At 41.0% G+C, this 24,112-nt stretch overlaps 1 protein-coding gene across 6 annotated transcripts in view; it reads left to right on the forward strand.

Moving 5' to 3' along the window:
* Positions 1-533: 533 nt before the first annotated feature.
* The window catches only part of MSANTD2 (Myb/SANT DNA binding domain containing 2), a 31,416-nt gene continuing 7,837 nt past the window's right edge, over positions 534-24,112 (forward strand). The window contains exons 1-2 of one of the 6 annotated variants that reach the window (XM_027036829.2): positions 534-1,466; positions 20,386-20,475. In XM_027036829.2, the coding sequence (XP_026892630.1) occupies positions 705-1,466; positions 20,386-20,442 (819 nt within the window). In that variant the 5' untranslated portion in view covers positions 534-704 and the 3' untranslated portion in view covers positions 20,443-20,475. Of the gene's footprint in view, positions 1,467-17,814; positions 20,476-24,112 lie in introns of those variants that run through there. The other 5 variants (XM_027036828.2, XM_053203936.1, XM_015074081.3 and 2 more) reach the window with 5 other exon arrangements.

Consider the following 24,112-nt stretch of genomic DNA (forward strand, 5'->3'; position numbering starts at 1 on the left):
ACTATTGGCTTTGGCGTGCTAATGTTCATTAAACTGCAGCACTTTGAGGAGTATTCAGGAACGGCTGATAAACTAATTACCAGAGGTCACAAGAGCTGCCATAATTGGCAGTCGTCTTTTCAAACTCCTTACACTCCAGGGTGTGAAATACAGTAGGAAAACGAGGCAACTTCCAAATCAGGGATGATGGAGAATGGTATTGGAAAGTAACTTTTCTGCCGGGCTCCAGAGTTCCTACATGTTTAAACTACAAAGTACAAACGCGATAAAGACATCTAAGTTTTTCTACACATGGTCACACCTACCCAGGCTAACTGGAAAACAGATCTTAACTGGAGCCAGAATTGCTGTTCCTCAAATAATGGCGCAAGGGTTTCTCGAAAAGCCACAGCGAACCAACTCTAACCCTGGTCCACAACTGCTTTTTAAAGCCTCCCCCAGAAATGCTCTCCTTCAGCCTCGGCGCTTCCCGGAGAAGCCCTCGGCAGGTTTCCCCAGTCTCCGCCCTGGACGTCAGCCTCGGCGCCCCGAGGCCAGCTCAGAGGGAGGGGAGGCAGAGCGGAGGGAGAGAAGAGAGAGAGCGAGGGAAATGGTCAAGTCCTCCTTAACTCTGGGCCCCCTCGCGGGCCTCACCCCTCCTCCCGGGGGCTGAGATTGGAGAGGAAGTGGGAAGGCTCCAATCTGTTCCTCACACCAGCGCCCTCATGCCCCCACCCTTCTCGTCAGCTCGGGGCTTCGGCGCGCCTCATCCCCGCCCCTCACCCCGGGAGAGGAGCGGGAGGCGCGGTAGGGCCCGCGGAGAGAGGCCGGGGGAAGCGGACGGCCTCCGTTCGGCAGCAGGGGCCCGCAGCCGCCCGCCCTCGGGTGAGCCAGGCCCGAGGGCAGCCCCGGAGACCGCGGCGGCCGGATGCGCGGGCGCGTCACTTCCGGGCGGTGCAGCGGCGGCCGCTTGGAAGATGGCTGCGCCCTGTGGCTCGGAGCTGCCCGCCAACTCGCCGCTAAAAATCCCGAAGATGGAGGTGCTCTCCCCGGCTTCTCCTGGTGGCCTGAGCGACGGAAATCCATCGCTGTCCGACCCTTCCACGCCTCGGGGTGCCTCCCCGCTCGGGCCGGGCAGTGCGACGGGCTCGGGGGCAGCGGCGTCTGGGGGTCTCGGGCTGGGGCTGGGGGGCCGCAGCGCCGCCTCGTCCTCGGTCTCCTTCTCCCCTGGTGGCGGCGGTGGCGGGGCTGCGGCAGCCGCCGCCGCCGCCTGCCGGGGCATGTCGTGGACGCCGGCCGAGACGAACGCGCTCATCGCAGTATGGGGCAACGAGCGGCTGGTGGAGGCGCGGTACCAGCAGCTGGAGGGAGCCGGCACGGTGTTCGGCAGCAAGGCCCCTGGGCCAGCCATGTACGAGCGCGTGTCCCGGGCCCTGGCCGAGCTGGGCTACGAGCGGACCCCTTCCCAGTGCCGGGAGCGCATCAAGGTAACCGGCCGCCCGGCCTGGGGCAGCGAACCAGAGGCAGAGAGAAGGCGGGGAAGCGGGCCTCGGGGGCGGGGGCCGGTCTGAGCTCAGGGCTCCCCTCCGGGGCCCGGTGGGCGATTCGCATCTCCTCCGCCTTTTTCTTCTTTCCCTGGGAAGGGGGCTTTTTTCCAGATGGCCGCCAGCCCGTAGGTTTCCTGAGTTTGAAGTTGGGCGTGCCTGCCGCCGCCCCTCTTTCTTGCCAATTGATGTTCCTACGCTCTGAAGTTGGTAGTTTCTCATTGTGCGCTGTGCGGCAGTTCCCGTGTCGCTGGCGCCTCTCGCCCCCACCGCCGGGGCCCCTCGCTTTGTTCCAGGCTGAGGGGCTCCCAGGCCGAGGCTTACCAGCCGGGGCGGAATTGAGGAAGGATAGAAGAGGGGGGCCGGTGAGCCCTCAGTTTAGGAATTTTCAAATGAGTGGCAGTGCAGAGCCACGCAAAAAGCGCCTTTGGACGACTGGCCTTTGTGTCAGTCGCCTTGCTTTTCTAACTTGAGCTTCGAAGGAGAAGACTTGAGATGCTTTGGAGAATTGAAGAGGCTCGGTTGTAGTCAGATAGTATATTGTTATCGTGGAGTTAGGGGCACAATTAAAGTTAGCCTGGCTGAGAGTTGGTCTGGAATTTGTAGAGTGTCGATGTCTCCAGAGTTAGGTTGGCTTGAGGCCCTTCTATGTTTCTGACTAAGCTCCTTCACGAAAGCCAGTTTTTCCCTGCTTTAGTTATTGTGCCGGATGTGGTGAAAAGTAAAGCTCTCAGTGTGCATCTGGCTATCTGTGGCTCTGAGTGTTCAGGTACAGAGGCTTAATTTGGGCTAGAAATTTTTATCACCAGCCAGGTTATCTTTCCGTTGTTTGTTTTGACCTTTAGGCTTTCAGATTTGTATTATTGGCAGAGAGGGAGTTGTCTTTTAGGTAAGCTAGTTCCCTTGTCATAGTGTCTGCTAAAAGATTCTGGTAGGAATCTTTCTCCCAGTTTTCAATGAGCTACTTCTTGTTAATAGTCATAGTATCTGTGTACTTCTCTTCTGGTAGGGATGGCACTTCCCCCCCCCCCCCCCCCCCCAGCTCCTTGGGTAAAAACCCAGTGAGAACAATCACAATCACGCTAATGGAGGAGATTGTTCCAAAGTTGGAGAGATCTTGGCTCAAGTAGTGTTCATCCCGGGACATTGTTGCTTAGAAAATTTGGTCCAGAAACTAAGATATTTCAAACTTATTGATTGTCGTTCAGGGAATTTGGCACCCACTTCCCAATTACAGAATTGAATTGGTTTACTTGATAATGTTTACATTTAGGTCTTCTTACGACCCTCTCTTTTTATACCCCCTTAACAAGGGTGTCATTAAAGTAGTAGTTTATAGACAGGATTAAAGTAGTAGCTAATAGGAGCCACTGTGTTCTGAATCTCATTTATTCTATTAAAGAATAAAGTTATAAATTCAATTTCAAGGTCATTAAGGTTAAATTTCTGGGAGTTTTTGCACCGTGCTGGTTAGCATCCACCCATGAACTTTTCATGAGTTTAGAAGTGTACTTAGGCATTTGTAACTGTTTTGGCTTGATTGATTTTGTCCATAGAAATTTCCCAATCAAAAGGGTAAAGTGTTGTGCAATCAAAACCTCAATGAATATAAATCTCTCCATAAAACTGTTTCTCAAACAACCAGGAAATAGCTAGTTGCGTCTTTGTCCACTTATGAGAAGCATAACCTAAAGCAAGGAAAGGAGATTGAGCTTCTCTGAAGAATTGTTTTTAATTTTTTAAATGTTTATTTATTTTGAGAGAGAGAGAGCGAGCATGAGCAGGGGAGGAGCAGAGAGAGAATCCCAAGCAGGCTCCATGCTGTCAGCGCAGAGTTGGAAGCGGGGCTCAAACTCACAAACCATGATATCATGACCTGAGCCGAAATCAAGAGTCAGATGCTTAACCGACTGAGCCACCCACCTGCCCCCTTCTGAAGAATTTTTAAAAGAGGATCTGTTCACCTGATGTCAAACAGATAAGACCAAATTGACCTCAAGCTCTTAGAATATTTTGAGAACATGTTGATGACAGTGGATTCTCTGATCAACAGTTGTAGGTGACAGGAGGGCAGATAACTGTATGTATTTTTTTTTCTCTACTTGTTAAGTGATTTCAACCAAGGAACCAGATTTCTTCATTAACAATGTTGGTCTTTCCTGCCAGAATATAAGCTCTGTAAGGACAAGTTCTGGTTTCTCTTATTCACTGCCATATTTCCGTGCCTAGCACATAGTAGACACTGGACACATATTTATTAAATTTACCAAATACAGTCTAGAAGGAGAACTTTGGAAAGTATAGAGATCTAGATCAGTGTTACTCAAACTTTAACTCAAAGACATAGACTGAAACCCAGTTTGAAAAATTTTGCATTGAATACTAAGCTCTCTCCCTCTAGAAGACTTAGTATAAATGTAATCTTAACCACAGAAGCAAATGTCGTCACTGAGACCGTAGCCTTACACAGTTATGAGGTGGATGTCCCCAAGTAATCCAGAGTATGTTTATGAAAATAAAAACACAACTTTAAAAAATTCTCAGGGAGTCTCAGATACCTGAAAGCAAATCTTTAGATCCCAGTTTCAGAAATGCTTATTCAGAATGAGTAATTCGGAAATCTCTTCTTCTTGTTTTTTAAGTTTATTTATTTATTTTTGAGAGAAAAAGGGGGAGAGAAAGAATCCCAAGCAGGCTCCATGCTGTCAGCCCAGAGCCCGACTCAGTGCTCCATATCACGAACTCTGAGATCATGACCTGAGCCAAGATCAAGAGTCGGACGTTTCACCGACTGAGCCGCCCAGGCACAACCGGAAAGCTCTTCTTTTACTTTATTGTCTTGATGAGAACTGCAAAAAGAAATTCAGCAATCTTTTGTGCTTTGAATTTCACAAAATAGAAAAAGTACAGTAGATATGGACCATGAGGAAGTTTTTGTACGGACTAATGTGCTCACTTAAATGTGAATTCATGTCAGAGGGTCACAGGGAAGGAATATCCTGTGTGTCCATTAAATTTCTGGCTCAGTGCATTTGAAATATGCATTAAAATGCAATTATGAAAACTCAATAAACAATTTCTTCTAAGTTTGAAAGGAGGGAAGAGGTATATAGGAACTTCGGTTTTTCCAGGAAACTTTCCTTTAATCATAGTTTCAGTACGTTGAGGTAGCAGCCTTCATCTCATCACAAGAAGGCATCAGAAAGCTGAGTCCCATCCCAGCCTCTTCCCTGGCTACCTTCCTGAATAACCTGAAAAACACATCACTTCCCTTTTTTGGACTGTGTTTTAGACTTCTTATCTATTGAAATTGTAAATTTTGAAATTAATAGCTCTTGGATTTTGCTACCAAAGTACTATTTTGCATGCTATCTAAGTGAATGTGTATATTTCTAAGTGCACAGGGTTTTAGCTTAAAGTCAGATATAAACATTTGTTGCTGCAAAGAGTTTCATTTTGAAGTCTGACATGTCCATTTATTGGTATTCGTTCAGTCATTTGGATAAAATGGATGTGTTTGATGCTGCCTTACTGCACAGATTACTGTTTGGTTCTGAAGTTTTGCTGCTTTTTTTGTTTGTTTGCCAGAAGAAAATCCGTCCACTAACAATTCCAGCCTAATTTTGGAGCCAGATAAACAAATGGGTGGTTTTCTGTCTGGTGATTGCATGATTTTTCTCTTATTCTATAGGCCTTTTCATCATGTCTCCATTCACCAAATAACTTGAGTGCTTACTATGTGCAGGGCTGTATGCTAGATGTTAGGATAAATAAAGAGCTTACAGTGCAGTTGAAGTATGTATAGACACATCAAAGAGTTAAAGCTGGACAACACAAGGGATGGTATGTGATGGCAGTATTTGATTAAGTGTCATATGACTAAAGCAGACAATAAGTGTGATGACTTCAAAGGAGGGAGAGATCTCATCACAGTCCATACTGTAGTAGTTGAAAGATCTATCTAGACTTGGCATTCATGAAAGCATTCACTTCTGAGCCAGATGCTGTATTCACACTTCAGTCAGTTAATCTGATGCACTGCAAAACTCATTCTCAAGTCCCATATTTTTGGGTGTTCTCCAAAAATTTGCCTCTTGAGAGTTGGCTTTATGTCTTTGAAACAGATGTGTACTTCTAGCTCAGCCTCGAGATGAAATGCAAGGTGATTGTATGACCTAAAAAGCTTGTGTTTGCTGGATCAGTACTGGTTGCTCATCAGACAAATTTAAAAGTGGTAGGGAGTCTTCTGCCTAGCAACCAAAATGATCAGTGTTTTAGGGGTATTGCTTAGATTTATTCATTAGTAATTGTTGTAATCTTTAGAACAAAATTCATGCTTTAGCAGACAAATTACATATTGACCTTTCGTTTTAGCCCTCAAGCCTTGGCATTTGTTTGTGAGAACCAGTGAGGTAAAGATGGCTTGAAGCCAGCAGATAACCTGTGTCCCTGTGTAGCATTTTAATAGACTCCACCCACCTCTGAGGATTTTTCTCTGGTGTTTGCAGACAAGACGTTCCCTCTGTACTGTCATTGAAAGATTTCCGAGAAATATGGTATACCACTCAAATTGTTTGCAAGAAAGATTGGGTCAGATTTGTTTGCTTCCATTTTTTACATATTCTGTTTCTGTTGTTCCCATGCCACTGTCATCCAGAGGCTTGTGTGTTCCAGAACGCTTGCCTGCTTGTGAGTCTGATAGAGGCTTGATGTGTATCTTAAAGGAATAGACCATCTTGGACTACCGACCATACACTTACAGTCTTTCAGTTTAGGAGGTAAGGGTCTAACAAGCACATGTTAAAACTTTGGATGAATAGTCTTCTGAGTTTATTTCTTGGCATTTGGGGAAATCTAGTGAAGAGTGGAATGAAGTTATTATGGATCCTTCAATAAGATGATACGTAAAAAGAAAAAAGAATTTAGAAAGCACATAGTACAAACAGTGCTGTGTAATAAAACTTTCTGTGATGATGGACATGTTCTATATCTAACACAGTTCATTGTGATAGCTACCAGTCACTTGTGGCTGTTGAGACCTTGGAATGTGGCTAGTGTGCCCGAGGAACTGGATTTTAAATTGTGTTTCATTTTAATTAATTTAATTTTAAATTATAAATGCCACATGTGGCTAGTGGCTACCATATTGAACAGTGCAGGTAAAAAGTTGTTATTTGGAGTATTAAAGAAGTCTATTTTACGAAACAGTTTTCTTAGCTACATACTCAAACCTTTAGGGGAAGCTCAAAGTTCCTTTTTTTTTTTGCCCTCCCTGTCTCTTTACCCCAGAGTAGGAGGAACCTTGATAAAAGTAAAGAAAAATGGTCCACCCTACTAGGGAGGAAGAGCTTTTAGTGCACAGAATAAAGTCTTATAATCTCAGTTAGCTAGGGCAAACAGTGTCATATTCTTGATTTTCTAGGACAATGCTGTCCGATAGAACTTTCTGTGATATATGTGTCCTGTTGTCTGCACTGTCTGTCAGCCACTGAGCAATAGCCACTAGCCACAGGTGGTTATTGAACACTTGAACTGTGGCTAGTGTGACGGTGTGAAACTGAATTTTTAATTTTCTTTAATTTTAATTTAAATGGTCATATACATGTAGCCAGTGGCTACTGTATTGGCCAGAACAGCTTTGGAATAATGATATTCAAACTTTGTTTTTGTGCTCCCAAAAGACTTTTTGTACTCTCTTGAACATTTTAAAATGGACATTAAAGTTTTTTTGTTATAGGTGAAAGTTTACAGGATGTTAATAGGATATAGGAAATATTAAATCTAGTATGGGATGAATAAAATGAGCATTGACTGTAAAATGTACTCAGTAATGTACTATGAATCTGAAAAATCCACGCAAAATTCGTATCTGTAGATTTTATCAAATGTATCTTGAGAATGTTGATGATCAGACAATATTCCACTTAACATTTAAAGAAAACCAATATCCCTAACCTATATTGCTTTGGTTATTCTAAATTCAGGGGCCAAGCTTTACACGTAAGAAATACATGCCAGCTGGAAATGCCAGGAATCCCTAAGGTTTTATGATGCCTTGATTAATCATGAAAGAGTAGGAATACCCCAGTGGGAGGCCACTGCTTTAGAACTCTGAGCATCTTTCTGATATCTTTCTTGGCAGCCGTAGCGGGACTGGACCCTTGAATTCCACTGTCCTTAGGAAGCAGGAGAAAGATGTGGAGCTTAACTCTTGGCTGAAGTGCAAGAATCTGTGGGAGGATTTGGAGATCTTACCCATTCCCTTTCATCAGACCCAGCTGACAGATTTCATCACAGGGTTTCTCTAAATACTAAAGTCTGAAATAAGGACTTACTTTATTATTATTATTATTATTATTATTATTCACCACAAATATTTGAGTGCCTTGTGCAGTAGGTCCTAGAGATGCTGCAGTGTACCATTTACCGTCAGAGTGTCCACCTTCCAGTGAAAGAGTCAGACTACAAAAGCACCAGTGACAGGGTTGTGAGCAAGGTCTGTGTGACACGTTGACATTAAGCTCATGGTGCTTCAGGCATACACAGGAAAGGCACGTCGTCATAGGCTTTCAGGAGGTGGATCCTGAAGGTAGAGTGGACTGAACTGAGTAGAAGAAGGTAGATAGAGATGAGCACTTGGGGTAAAAGACCAGAGGCAGCATAACCTAGAACAGTGTAAACTGCCAGTATAGTAAAATATATTTTGTTTCAGGAATCTTAAACTGGAAACATCCAAATACCGCATTTGTTCCAGAAAATTTATAAGTGACTATTTGTTTCCCCTTCCCTTCCCCCATGGTCTTCTAAGTTTCTCAAGATCCACATATGAGTGAAAACATATGATATCTGTCTTCCTCTGACTGACTTATTTCACTCACAGAAGATTTATAAGTGGTAAGCTGTTTAAAAAGTCATCCCTTTTGGGGCACCTGAGTGGCTCAGTCGGTTAAGCGTCCCACTCTTGACCTCAGCTCAGGTCTTGATCTCAGCGTCATGAGTTCAAGCCTCGTGTTGGGCTCCATACTGGTCGTGAAGCCTACTTAAAAAAAAAAAAAATTAATTAAATTAAATAAAAAAGTCATGCCTTTCAACTGAATAACAGTTTGCTATAGTGCATGGCATTTGGTGAAGGTATGACTTAGAATCTACAAATGAGTCGTTAGTGGTGTCTTAAAGAACCAAGAAAGGGTGGAGCAGATAGTTTTGGAATACCAATTCTAGACAATTTATATGTTTTGATAGATAACCTTTTTATAGTGTTAGATTGTAGTTGTGCAGGTATCTATTACATATCTCATTCTTATATACTGGAATAAAAAACCAAAGCAATGCATCTTTTGAACATACAGTAAGAAGAAATATATTTTACCCTGTGGCCTAATAGTCACGTAATATATATGTTTAACTGAAACATTTCCACAAAATAATAATGATTGTAGCCAACACTTCTGTAACATTTACTATGTGCCATGCACTGTTCTAGGTGCTTTGCAAATATTCACTTATTTAATCCGCAAAATGACATGCTACTTAACTATGTGCAGTACCCTCTGGTATGTTCTATTATATTCGAGCACAGCTAATCTGGCTCTAGAACCACCAGGTCATATGTCCTCTCGAGTATCATAAGTATACAGCACACGAACACACCTAACACATTGCCTGTACCTGGTAGGCTCTTTCTCCAGTCTCCTCCCTACAGGTACGTCGTCCTCCACCACCACCACCACCACCACCACCACCACCACCACCACCACACCTCCTCTACCCCAGTACTTGGCAGCATTGCCTCCCCTTTTCACACCCCCCCCCCTGCAACCCCCCCCTCCCCATACCTCTCATCCTTCCCTGCCCCAGCCACACACTCATTTGTCTCCAGAAGTTCCCTCACCTAAAACTGGTGCAAAGAAAACCTGGGCGGATGGGGGTGCCCGCTCCCACTGGTATTGGGCAGCTGGCTTACTCCGGGGGGACTGGCAGCTCAGGGTCACGTTCGTCCCCACACGGGCCACACCCAGGAGACGGCAGGATGGAGGAGCTGGAGGAACTGGAGCAGGGAGACAGGTTAAAAATTCAATCCCCAGGAGCCAACAGACCCCCACCTCCACCACCTCCTACACTCCCCGCCTCCCTCTTCTGTCACTCCATCTGCCCTCCTCCAACCTTTACAGGCAGCCTTTTGGGAGAGACCCGCCTGACCTCCCTGGGGGCTGGGGCGGTATTGCAAAGTGTGTGCTTCACACTTACCCAGCACACTGAGTTCTAAAGTTTTGCTGCTGTGGCTCCTATTTATGCCTTGATGGTCTTGCACATTCACAGAACAGCGGTAGGACCCAGAGTCTTTCTCCCGGAGGCCCTGCAACCGCAGTGACACGTTGTGGGAGGGCATGGAGTAGACCAGGGATACCCCAGGTTTGCTTGTCGTGGTCCTGCTGATGTACGCCAACACCTGGTGTGGGGCACGACGCCTCCTGGTTATCACATGTATGCACTGTGCCCGCGGCTCAGCCAATCCCCTCCCCTACACTGGCAGTCTTCAAGTGCTCCTCCCCTGCACCCATCCCCTCCAACCTGTACCAGCTCCCCATTCACCCTGTTCCCCCCTAGCCACCCTCACTGGCCCTGGGTTCTCTTTACCATGACGCTTCTTGATCCCCTGTGCCTTGTCTCTTTATCTCCCACTTCGGGTGTTTAGAAAGGTGGTCACAACCTACTAAAATTGATTTCCCAACTCAGCCCACTCGGCTATAACCTGCAGTTAGGTAAAAGAAAATTAGAAGATACTGAGGTGACATCGGCTTTTTTTTTTTTCAACCATTGTGCTCTTTTAGATTTAAGGCATCAAAACTTCAGAAGCATTAATTTGGAACAGGTCATGTCCCCAATATTCTGGTGAAATGTTTTATATGATGTAGTTCTAGCTAGCTGGAGCCTGAGGTTAGAGGGAAGAGGGTGAAAGGAGGTGGGAAGTGATCAGAAATGAGACTGGAGACATACATAAGAGGTGAGATGAGGTACTAGGGGGTTTAGACTTGACCCTAGACTTAGTCATCAAAGAGCTGTAAGCTGGGAAGTGGACATAGTCTTAGGTCCTAGGACTGGCTGTAATGTGGAAAATGAATTGGCAAGGGTAAGGCTGGAAGGACAAAGATCACTCAGAGGCTTCTTGCAGTAAGCTAGACAAGAGGTACAATAAAACAGTGGCCATGAAAACAGAAGACAATAGATTTCAGATATACTAAAATCAGCAGGGCTGTTTGGGAATCTGAAAATTTTATGGGGTTTGTTAAATCTTCTACCAGCTTACACAGGATTCTTTGTTGTAGTCCTCAAAGATCATCACAGTGCTTCATTGCCTGAATTTTTAGAGTTGGTTCTAGAACCCAGTGAAATCCAACTAAAATATCATTTTGGCACAGCTCTGTTACCTCTAAGATGTACTCTAGACTCTTGGATTCTAATCTCCCTAAACTTCAGAAGGGATGACCCTGCCTTCTTTTTTCCCCTCTTTTTTCCTAACATTACCAGAGGGCAAGAACTAAAATTCACATCTCCAATTTCAGATATCGATTGTCATACAGGCACTCTGGAGTCGCTCATACTGCTAGGCTGAGGTAGAAGAGCAGTTTTCCCCCCTTTTGGAAGGTTGTATCGATGTAATGTTGAAAAAAGGCTTAAAAACGGGAGAAAGAATGTCTTGAGTTTCAAAACCAGACCAGGACCACAAAGAGCTTTAACTTTTAAACAGTTGATTGTTGGGACTGCTTTGATTATTGGGTACTCTTTAATCCTGGTTTGGGGCGGGGGAGCGGTTCATGCAGTGTGTTCTTCTCTGCCTGCTGTTGACCATTGCAGAAACAGCATTCAGTATTCAGGATGAATGCTTAACAAATCTGGGCCTAGTATGCATATGTTGCAAATGTCTGGAGTTTGTAAACTATGCGGAGTCTTCCCCCTACTGTTCCAAATCATTGGAAAATGTCTGCGAATGGAAAAAGGCATGTATTTAAATCTGTTTTAATTCTTACCTGTTGTAGTTGAGAGAGTCCTTGAGAGCCAGTGGAAATACTTACTTTTTTTTCTTGGCACTAATCAAGTGAGTGTTCTCTTGTCACTTAGTGGGATGTGTTGTTATTCCTTAGTATAAAATACAAACCTGTGTTTATTCTCAGACATTTTAGGAATAACAGCCATCATTTTATTTTTATATATGTGCTCTTGGCTGTATTCATAAATTACATATTTTGAGCTACCAAATAATATTTCAGTCAATATAAATTGATACAATAGAATGGAAGTTATTTACTTAGATACGTCTTCTAGTTGCCTTTTCTCAGCCTATGTAAGACTATTTTGTTGTAATAGCCTGAATTTTTGAAACTCACAGTATTATTGTTGCTCTACTATCTACCTTCAGATTTCATTTATTCAAATAAGTCAATTATGTTTGTAATTGGTATTAATAAAACCAGAATAAAGTTCGTATCTATCAAAAACTGCTTTTATTATTATTATTTTAAATTTGCAGATACTTTCTCTAAATGGGAAGAGCTGGTTTATGATTTAGAAAGAAGAGTGTGATAGGTCAAAAAGTACCTCAACCTTACGTTTAATCTCTCAGCTGCCATATAAAATCTTAAGGAATTTTCTTTCATTCATTCATTCATTCATTCATTCATTCATTTGTTTAGCAAAAACCCACTGAGCTGCTTCTGCGTGCTGGCCATTGATGTAGGTACTGGAAATACATCAGTGAACAAAATTGAAATAAACTCCTGCCTTCAAAGAGCTTACATTCTGGTAGAAACCAATATGATATTTAAAATATGCAATTCAAAACAATTAGCACAATAGAAAGAAATTGCCTCAAATACGATATTACTAGATATCAGCCTTGTTGACCTTAGAACATTAGAGCTCTTATTCATTATATGTTACTTTTGCCTTTACCCAATGTTACCATTTGCTTTTACTTTCTTAAGAATGATTTACATGACTTTATATCTTTTTATTGTGGTATGTCCAGTTGTCACTGGGGTTTGCCCCATCAAGCAGCAAAGTGCAACATTGTTAATAGTCATTCAGTCATTAGAATATGAGCACCCCTATGCAGTCTTCTGTATAACCAGGTAATGTCCCTTCTCTTTTGCAAATTAGAAGACATGGTTAATAGTTGGATTTTGAGGGATCAGATTGTACCTGTTTTAGAACAGTATAAAATATTTTTTTCCTTTATATAAGTAATGTAAACCACATTATAAAATTAAGAGGAAAAATCAAGGGAGAAATTTTAACTTTATAGCAGAACTAACATATCTATGAAACCCTAATTTTCAAGAAGTGGTGGTCAATCTGATTTTACTTCCAGTAAATTTCCATGCACCAAAAAAGGAATGAGAGGTGTACATGTTTTTTGTTCCATTGAACTCCAGGAAAATATATGAGCCATTCATACTTCACTGTTTGTCTGCCTACAGCTTCTTGTAAGCAGGCTGCCCGGTGAGTGAGGCATGTTCCTATGGTTAGTTAAGATTCCTTGTTTCCCCTTTGGTTTATATGTCAGTGTTAGTCACCATATTCTTGCCAGGACTACAAACCTTTGAAAATGGTTAGATAATTAGCTTTTATAAAGAAAGAGGAAATAAGAGCAAAAGGTTGAAGAAGCTATGCTAGTATAGCCAGGTGTTTCTGAAACTTGAATAATCTAAAGCATGTTTATACAACAACGTTACTTGATGTGTAACAAACCTAAATCTAGGTGTAAATTTGTTATTTGTAGATCTCATGTGTTATCAAACAAAAATAACTGTAAAATACTTTTATGTACTAATAAAACTAAAATTCAGAAAATCAAGCTAGCGTTCCTTTAACACTAGATGATGTGGTGTAACTGAAACTTGCTTTCCAAACGAGATTCTGATATTGACTGCTACAGTTTGTTATTCCTACCATGTGCTTTGTGATAAAACTTTGGGGTTACCTTTCCCTACTTGAACTAACCTTTATTTATAAGTGGTCTCCATGTGGTGTGACTATTTTTTTTGTAACAATCAAAATGAGTAACATTTATTGAGTACAAGCTCTTAGGCACTGTTTTAAGTGCTCTGTTTGTATTTTTTCATTGAACGCTCACAGCAAATCTGTGATGGAGGTACTGTTATTAACCCCACCTAACAGATGGAGAAATTGAGGCACAATGAGATTAATTTGTATAATGTCACAAAGCCAGCAGATGGTATATTGCCCCTTTGTGAACCGTCAACCCACCTTTGAAAAATGTTGACAATTGAAGTAAGATTTTGGCAACAGTGTGATTATAAACGGTCCAATGCAATGGCCAAAACAGAGCAGTACAGATGGATGTTATGCTCATACATGTTACTTCTCACAGTAGGAAAACACAGGTTTTAAAAATTCTTGCAGATAATTCATGGTGTCCTAAGGTTATAAACACGTGAAAAACGTTTGATTTGGAAGTCCCAAGGAAGAGTTGACAACAGGCGTCAAAACATTTAGAATAGGCTTTTATTGTCAAAGACTCAGTTCACTCAAATCTTTATATAAATGATGGCATTTATTGAACTACCGACTCCTCTTGAAGTAAGTTTGAATTACAGAAGGAATTTACAAAGTAGAAGTGCTTTTTTCTGCAGTAAAAGGTTAAGGATGTGGCTTACCAAAAGGAGGCCATAGAGCGTCCATTACCTATGGCTAAGTGTTCTTAGAGATGACAAAGAGGAGATGGGTTGTTTAGAATATATAATGTAAACGTATGAAAAAAGCATATGCATATGAAGAAAGCTAAAAATAGAAAATGGGAGATCAGAGGGTGCAGTGAGTAACCCAGGTAAATATAGTTACATCCGCTAAATATTAAAATGAGCTGTGAACTTCCTGGCAACTATGGCAAAAAGGTAAACACAGTGACTTTCTAGACTTTTCAATGTCTACTGAAGAGAGGAACACCAGGTCCTAGTTTTGAAACCTAAATTTACATTAAAGAAGTTCTGTTAGTGACTTTGTATAATAAGCTCTTACCTTTCCCTTAGCTCTCTATTCAGTTAAATAGAAATGCATCAGATATCTTCCACATACATGTGATATAGTCCCCAGACCCCTCCTCCAGGAATGAGACACCCAGCCCCTCCCCCAGCTGCCTGGAGCAACGATTGGTGACAGCTGCCAGTTGAATTCCTTCGCCCAAGGGAGCTGTCTCCCCCAAGGTAAGGCTCCCTCTCCAGGGAAGCCTGAATCCAGTGACTGGTCCGTGCTGAAATCCAGAGGAACAGTTTCCTTGCCCCAGTTCAGGACAAATCTGAAGGTTCATCCAGTTTCCACACCTCACTTTGGGTTAGCTGAGGCCTTTGCTGCAACTGTGTCTTCGTCAACGTCTTCCTCCGCCCAACCCTGTTCCGGTCAGTCTCACAGGTATTCGTTCTCAAGAGCCCTCCCCAGTAAGCCTGCTGCACAGACTCCTCAGTCTGTTTCCTGGGACTCTCTCTTTTAGCATTAAAGTAAAAATTAGGAATAATAAATATAAACTGCTTAAGTCTCAGCACACAGTAAGTAGGCACTGAGAAAATGGTAGTTATGGTTTTTACCTTCATTGCACAGGACATTGAGCCACATATGGAAAATGTTTGATTTTTGTAGACAGTACATTTTTCATATGGCTATTGCTTTTAGCAGTCCTCGTAAAGGTAAGAGTAAAATATAAAAATGTTACCAAATGAGCTATAAAAAGTATTATGATTGCCTGAATTTCTAACAACTTTCTAAATATGTTCAGGTTGCCTACAAACAGATGTATACACTTAAAACATGCTTATTTTCTGGTTTTTCTTAGAGTATTTGTCAGCATATGAATATTTGTTCTTTTCATGCATTTATGATCTGTAGTTTACAGCATATAAATGCAAAAACAAAAAAACAAAAACCACTTTTTGAAGTAGAGTTGACTCTGAACAACATAGGTGTTAGGGACACTGATGCCCTGTTCAGTCAAAAATCTGGATATAACTTCTGACTCCCCAGAAACTTAACTACTAATAGCCTGCTGTTGATTAGAAGACTTACTGATAACATGAGCAGTGGATTAACGTATTTTGTATGTTACATCTATTCTATACTGTATTCTTACAACAGAATACGCCAGAGGAAAGAAATTGTTATTAATATGATCATGAAGAGGAGAAAATACATCTGCAGTAATATATTTATTGAAAAAAACCTTGTAGTTCAAATCCATGCTGTTCAAGGGTCAACTTTAAGTCAACATTTACCTTTTTAAAAAACACCTGACTGAGTCTTGACCCAGATTCAGGCGAGACTAATATTTGTACCCAGATACCTTGATGGAGGATTTCTAATAACCTTACTTCTTAGATGATTTTATCTAGATGTCACAGCCAAATACGTAAAAATTACTAATGGAAGGAATTTGTATTATAGATTATCTTTTCATTATAGATGGTAGTTTTTAGTAAAAAAAAAAAAAAAAGACCGCAAAACTTTCATGAAAGGAATAAAGTGACCTGTTTTGGAGGGGGTGGGGTAACTGCTCTGCACCATTTCCCTTTTAAACACAGGTCTTATCACCAGTAGAAAGTACCTTTGTGTTTGGGAAGTAATGTGATGTAATGGTAAAGCTGTGTGAGATGTTATTGTAATGTGTATGCATGCATGTGTAGTTCTTAAATTTTAGACATGGTTGATTATGGACCAGTTAGTGTGCAATTCAGGGTGTTTGTGTGGGAGGCCTTTAAAGGTGAATGATTCTCCCCTGCTGTCCTAGAAATACTGTAGATAATACTCAAATATGTTTTTTTCCTCACATATTAGTAAAAGTTAACATTTTAAATAAATATCATCTGAATACCACTTTGAGATGGTGCCCGGGGTGTGAAGTAAAGAGAAAATCTAACAGAAATGCTAATATAGCAACTTCAGAGGTGATGTAGGAGGTCAGATGAAAACAACCTACCTAATCCAGGATAATTCTTTACCAGACAACTGGTTCCCACCCCCCCCCCCCCGCCCCATCTAGATGGGAAGGAGGTTGTAGGCAAATAGTGGTATCTGACTGTCTTTGATGACTGTAATGTATCTGTTGCTGCTTATGTCTGAAATAGTTAAGTAGTTCACTAAAGCCCTAATGTTTTTACCTGTCTTCATGCCTGGAAGGATTCTTGTATCCCAAAGAAGTCCTTAAACAGGACTACGCTTACTAGGTATGGCTTTTATGATATTACTGCCAATAGGAGATATGATTTACCTACAGCATAGGGTTAAAAACTTTATGGTCATATGAATATAGTTCCTTGAGCAATGGAAGGTGTTTGTTTTTGACAATTAGTATTGTCCTCCTGGAGGGTTTTTTTTCCGTTCATAATCTGAATGGACAAGACCCTCACCAGCTAGCATGGAGGAACCTAGAAAACTTGGAGGAGTTGATCCTCACTGAGAATCAAAATTTGCTGAATTATTTGTTCCACAAAAGAATCTCTCCCCGATGAAGACAGTACTGACCAGTTGTAGACAAAAAAGTGAGTCGTTCGTAGCCAGATTCGGAATGCAGTGCAAGTCGATAGAATTCAATCCTGGACAGTTCCCCACAGAGACTGGGGCTCCAGAGAGGTAAGATCTTTTGGTTTCTGGTGGCCGTTCTGTTTGACCCTATCAGAATCCAGGAAACAATTGAGTCTTTTTCCTTTTCTATCTTTGACAGAGCTCTGTATCCTTGAATATATTACTTATTCAATGTGTAAGGCATAAGAAATAATAAAGTTTGGACAGAGCAACAGAGGTCTGTGTGGCAGGAGACCCCTCTCCCACCACCGAGAAAAATTTTAAAAACAAGAATGGTAGATCTTTTTAAAATAACCTGGCCCTCTGCAGTTATTCCCTTTGTCACAAAGGGAATTTGCTAATTTGAGCTGTATCTATGCTTCATACCATTTTCTGCTCCTGCTTTTTTCAAGTAGGAGCCTTACGTACCTTAGATTTATTGATTCTATAAATATAATCTACCATGTGGTTAAACAGTGAGTTTCCTGATTTTCTTTGGTAAGAAAAAAAATTTATCTTCTTGCTAATGATTTGCAATATTAAAATTACCTTAATTCATTTACTTAATAAATGTATATTGAACCCTTACGTGATAGGCACTCTTCTGGGCTCAGAGAAACCGAGAACTAGGCAGACATACCTAGTTCCTACCTCATAGAGTTGATGATCTAGTAGAATAGTTCTCTTAGGAAGCATTCACATTATGAGTGGCATTTGGTAGTTTTTGTTTGTTTGTTTGTTTGTTTGTTTTCCAAATCCCCTTTGAAGAAATACTTGTCTTGGGGCCTTGGCTCCTCATTTGTTAAGTGAGGACTCTGTGATTTCTGAGGTTCTTTTCCATTCAAAACATCCATAATATTTTGGAAGTTTGGAACTTGGTTTGCTATTAGAGCCTTGGGCAGCTCCACCCACCCCCTGTCAATCAGTAGATTATATAAAAGAGATATTTGGCAAGGATAGTGTCATAGACAGATAGGCATTATATCAGGTGCTGCAGGAAAGTCAAATGAGTTAAGGACAAAGTTTGAGGGTCATTCTCAGTAATTAAGAAATTGCTGACCATGATATGAATGGTTTCGGCAGAATAATAGATCAGACTGAGTCCTATTGGGTTAAAGATTGAATTAGTGTAGACATTGCCTATTCCTTTCAGACCCTTTGGTCTTTAGGCAGTATTAAAATGGGAAAATGCAAAAGCTTAGCCATCATGACTACTAAGGAAAGTAGTCAAGACTTCCTTTCCTATGCTTGTTCCAAGATACGTGAATTTCCTTTAGGTAATTTATGTAGCATCTGTATTGATACGTGTATCAGATAATGAATGGTCAAGTATTATGTGATTCAATTGGGACAGATAATCAGCATAGTTTATGAATCATTTAATATTGCTTAGTTTCCACTTCAGAAAAAGATTTCTTCCCTAGCAGGTGGAAAAAAAAAAAAACTCCTATATTTTTGTGAAGAGTAAATTGATATCCCTGTGTGTTCTTACTGCTAGGAATTGTGTCAAAAAGCATGGGAATTTGACTAATTGGCCTCTTAAAGAAGATATTAATGCTGCTTTATCTAAATGAGCAGAATATGGAGCAAACTGGATAAATTTTACTTAAACTGGTTGTCCCAATCTTTATAATCTCTTGTCAAACCTAATACACAAATTAAGCCTACCTTATTTTAGGGCTTCTGACTAATACCTGTTATATTCTTTTATGGAAGAAACAACCACATGGTATAGAGCAGTTTTTAACCCGAGGTTCTGGTATGGGCTCTTCAGAGTCCGTGTTCTTGAAATTGTATGGAACAGTTTTGTATGTGTGTTTTTTTCTGGGGATGGATCCATGACCCAAAAAAGAAAAGAACTTCTATTCTGGAGAGGAAAAGGAAAAGGAATATTTAAGAATAAAAAGCTTTCTCACTTGCCAAACCTCCCCTGTAGCGCTAAGAACTGGGGGAGTGTGATGCAAGGGCTATATTTTTGGTTTGAGTTTTGTTTTGTTAGGGTTTAGGGTTGGCTGGTTTTAAAGGATTAAGTGATTGGCAAATCAGTTTGCCAGATTTTGATGTATAGAAAACAGGTAGTAAATAGGTAGTAAAACTTCTGCTGGCCCCAGATAGATTTTGCCTTACGTGACTTCCTAATCATTAGTTCTAGCTCGGTGTAATTTACATCTCTATGTAGGAATTTATGCTGTATTCATAATACCCCTCTTACTGTGTGCAGAAATGTGTTTATTTATTTATTCTCCTACTTGGAGTTTTATTTTATTTTATTTTCTACCTTTTGTGCTCACAGTAAGAAACTAAAACTAATTAAAGACATATTGAGTCTCTCCAAAAGATATTGAAATAAATTCAATGGGTTTGTTGTTGTTGTTGTTGCCTCATTAAGAGCAACTAGTTGTAACAGTTACAATAAAGCGGTAACTTTAAAGGAAGAAGATTAATGTATTTCACAAAGACTTTTGCTTTAAAAATCCACATCTGCTAAGGCTGAGGTATTGTTTTTAATTCTTTTATAAACAGCTAGTCATTGGAGATTTGCCCCCAGTGTAATTTCCTCTATCTCTTGTGAAATATGATATGTGATTCTTAAGACTCTGACTGCAAATAAGTATATTCTTTATGGAATCATTTGGGTTAAAAAAAAAAGCTAAAATTTATCATATTTAGTTTGCAGAGGTTTAAGATCATCTATGTAATCCATTTCTAGTGTGGCCAGTTTGACAGCTACATTTGAAAATCTGTTTCACGGCTTGTTTTTTCTTATAACATTGTTTCCTGCTGTTATAACTAAGCTATCCTGCCCTGCGGTTTGACTTTTTCATCTGACATCTTAGGCTGATCATGCCAGTGTTTTCTGGACAACACATTTATGTAGCTATTATGCTACACATTTCCATTCCTCCTTATTATAGACCCTGTTCCACCTGTAGTCAGTTCTGTTAGAACAGTGGTTTTGTCACGGTGATTATGTTTCGATTGGATAAAATGGGGCAAATTTTGAGAAAACGAGCCAGTAGCAGAATTGGTTGGCATATGCCCATATGATTTATTTAGTTGGCTTCCTGCTTTGCCATACCAGGGAAAAATTCAATTCCTCCCACTTCCTGAAAGTCAAAGGAGGGATTGAAGGACACTGAAGCGAAAGAAACCTTATTTTTACCCCCAAAGTAGCTTATATAATGTCAGGAAGGGCTTTGACGAAACCACTGGCCCTACTTATAGATCTTATTTTCCAAGCCTTTCATTATTTTATTTGCCCTTTTCTGAACTCTACAATTTCCCTCTCTTGTAGCTGGTTCGATGCCCAGAACTGAATGCTGTGCTCCAGCTGTGGCCTCACCGGTGCTGAATAGAGAGGAAGAGCCACCTTCATAGCTTACATGTGATTCCTCTGCTTATACAACCCAATACTGGATTTACTTACTTTGGCAAGATAGCTGCATTGTGCACTGTATTTAATGTTACATGTACTGTAACCCTGGGTCTTTCTCTGCATTGCTGCCGTTAAACCCCCAATCCTGCCAATCTAAAACTCCTACCTTTGTTTACCTGCCCCCTCCCCCGCAGACCTCCCCCCCACATTCATCCGCAATGAATGTCATCTTTATTCTCTCATTTCCTTTCCCTCCAATCTTAAACTTTGGCAGAACTTTCCCTCTGTCTATAAATTATCAGTTGTCAGCCATCTTGTTTTCCTCCCTGCTTTGGTAATGGGACATCTTTTAAGCCTTGTCTCTGGTTCTTTTCCTGTTGAGGTGATTGAACACTTGGCATTTCTTCCAAATCAAAGACCTACGAACTCTTCTGATTTGACCACCTGATCAAGTTGTTACCTACCCTTTAGTTCTTTCTAGATTCTCTTGACTCCTCCTGACCTCTATCCCTCTGACTTCCTTCAAGAATACAGTATTACCTCACTGCTCTTCCCCAGGGAGGAGACTGTAATATTGATTTACCATGGAAACTTCTAGCAATAAGGAAAGTGTTATTCTTCCTAATTGTGAATAGGCTGGTCTTTTCATAATTTTGAGCAAATTCTTCCCCCCCCCCCCAACTTCCCCCAAAATCTTAACTTTTAAAAGAAAATGCTAGAGGTTAAATTACCATACATTTCTAAGATGAGTGAGGTAAAGAAAGAAGGAAGGGGAGTAAAGTATTTGTGTTGGGTAGGAAACGGCCCTCCAAGAAAGCTAAACTTGAGGTTCTTGTTGGGTTTGGTGTGGCTGTCTGAAGTGGGAGGTGAGGCTTTGCTTTTCCTAGAGTTTGGAGCATTATCGTAACCTCAGATTTAGAGTAGATTTTTAAGTTGGCTTATTTAGGACTGTTGACACAGACACGCAGTCTTTTAATTGCGTGCTTTGGTTCATCGTTCGGGGTGTAGAAGTGTGACCTTTCTTGATTGGAAGGCCTCCATAGGTTCTTTTTATCTGTTTCTAAAGTCCCTGCAGCTTCACTGAGTTCAGTGTCTCCCACAGCGGTGGTCTTGCTCAGGTTTGAGTTCTCCCTTTCGTTTTCTATCTTAGTTGATGTGTCCTATTCAAACAGCCTCTCCTTGGATCCATGGATCCTTTGCTGAACCCAGAAGGTACCTCTTATGTGTATTTTACGTCTTGAGAGTGTTAAAATCAATTTACAAGTCTTTTTAACATTATTCCAGTATATCAAATTCCTATCGGATGGATTTAGGAATTACCAAGCATTTTTCCTCCAGACCCCTAAGAGATATTTTTCATATCAACACATGACACTATTAAAGTGTATCACAAAAGTACACTACAAGGAAAGAGGTGGCAAGATCTCATAGCCTTTTTTGATGAAATATAAAATACATCATCTGACTGTTCTTCTGTATCTAAAACCATTAGATATTGCTATTCACAATTACATAAGCCAAGTGAAATTTTAAGCTCAATTTGGTGGTTTCAAAGAAACCTGTCGTTTCCCACCACGTACATTGTCAAAAGATTGGTGGCTTTGCTTAAGATGCCCGTGTCACGACATTCCTTCAAAGGAACGTGAGTTTATTCCTTGACTTCTGAAATGACCCCCAGTGACAGAGGCGACTGGACTCTTGTGTGCTGCGTGCACTTCTCGAGGCAGCCAGAAAGTGAGCAGTGACATCTCCATTTATGGCCTTGGCAGGGTAAAAGGGACACGGCCGGGACTCTCCATGTACGGTCCTTGGAGGAGTCGAAAAGAGCAGTTGGGGTGTTCTTGGAGGCAGAAACTAGACATTGTGAGATAAAAATAAGTTGGCAGGAGATGTTTGCAATTCAAATTCCAATCCCTGCAAGGAGGGAAGAGGGCACTGGGAAAGGGGAGTATATAGAAAATTAAATGAGATCTGCTGCTGGCATTTCCATTGGAAAAGTTACCCTGTGACGCATTCCCCAAGTTCATTTCTGACTTTTTTCTAGAAAGTTTTGTGTTATGTAGTTGTGACAATCTTTTACAAAGAGAAAGAGGGAACACTTTTAATCAGAAACCTTGGCTCTTTAAGGCATCATTTGAGGCACCAGAGATCTCAAGAAAGGGAGAAAGGCAGATGCTTATGCAGGGGGTAGACTGGCCAGTTTTGGGACAGGGTGACTAATCACCACTCTGTGTATGTCTGAGGAAGATCATCCTATGTGCCATGCTTTTATTACTGCTTTTGCCCATCTGGATTCCTGGCCTCAAGGGACAGATCTGCAAAGTATTTGACAGAGTGTCTTGTCATTTGTCACCTGTGATTTAAAGATACTGAACTTTCGTGGAGGCTCTGTAAAGATTATGAAGAGTTGTTTTAGTTTGGTGGGAATATGTGATATATTGCTATGGAAAGTAATCTCACATTTAGGAGAAACGTACAGTCTGACTAATGCATATAAATTAAGTCTGAAGTGAACCGGTTTTGCACAGTTGAGTCAGAAGGTATATGAGAGCCACCAGGGAAAAGGGGTCTTGTCTTTCAAGAAAATTCTGAGTGAAATTCAGTAAAGTAGAAGGGAGATTAGAAGGAGCAGAAAGAGCAGAGATGGGATAGAGACTGGATGTCAGTAAACTAAATTTGGATGCTGGGACTAAGTCCTTGGTTTATCTTTTGAAATACCGTGTAAGACAGAGTAAAAGATGCCAATAATTAAGGAAACTGGGCTAATGATCAGAAACAAGTATGCGTTAGAAGACCACGAAGAAAATGGTTTGTGCAAGACATTAAAATGATCCAGGTTTTCCCTGTGGACTTGCATAGTGATTTTTATTTGCTGCGTAGCATGAGGCAGAAAAAGGAGTGCAATGGTATCCCTCCACCTCACTTTCCCCCCCAGGAAAGGAGATTATTGGTTTGTTTCCTGGCAGTTTGAGTTGGTAGAATAGATTAGAACTGGCTAATCTTTTGATGTAGGAATTAGCACATTGTTTCTTGATAGTTGATGTTTGAGACTGGGGCTCTGTAGCATAATTATTTGACCTCTTTTAAATTTAGCAATTTCCCTAAAGACCGAGTAATTTAGTAAGGACTGTGGACTTTGAGGGTAGTATGTTTTACTAGCTGATTCACTTAGGCGATTGTTTTTACCCTGATTTCCTTCTGAAGAGTAGGGAAGGTTATATTCTTCGCTTGGGAAATTCTTCTTTCTGTCCCCCCTTCCCTCACTTTTTCCAAATTCTGGGCACAATAGCAGCTCTTTCTCTTCTGTGGCAGGTGTGCATCCTATTGGCTGGCTGGTATTTCTTGTTTTCTTTTTTTTTTTTTTTTCCTACTTCTTCTTTTTAAATGGGGGTGGGGGTATAAAAATATGTGTTATGGGGTACATGCAATAATGTTGTAATGTTTCTTGTTGTTTAATGGATGATTAATTGCAAAATAATTGTTTGAATTATAACATGTTTGAGTAAATGCTAAATTAGTTTTTTTTCTAATATAATAATGAATTTGAAATCTAGCATTCCTGTAACAATGTGTCTGTGTTTGTCTGTCTGTGTCTGTCTAATAGTAATTAATATCTGTGGTCCGTACCTGGAAGAGGAAGTACAGC

The sequence above is a fragment of the Acinonyx jubatus genome, chromosome D1 (genome assembly GCF_027475565.1).
Source record: "Acinonyx jubatus isolate Ajub_Pintada_27869175 chromosome D1, VMU_Ajub_asm_v1.0, whole genome shotgun sequence".
NCBI classification, from domain to species: domain Eukaryota; kingdom Metazoa; phylum Chordata; class Mammalia; order Carnivora; family Felidae; genus Acinonyx; species Acinonyx jubatus.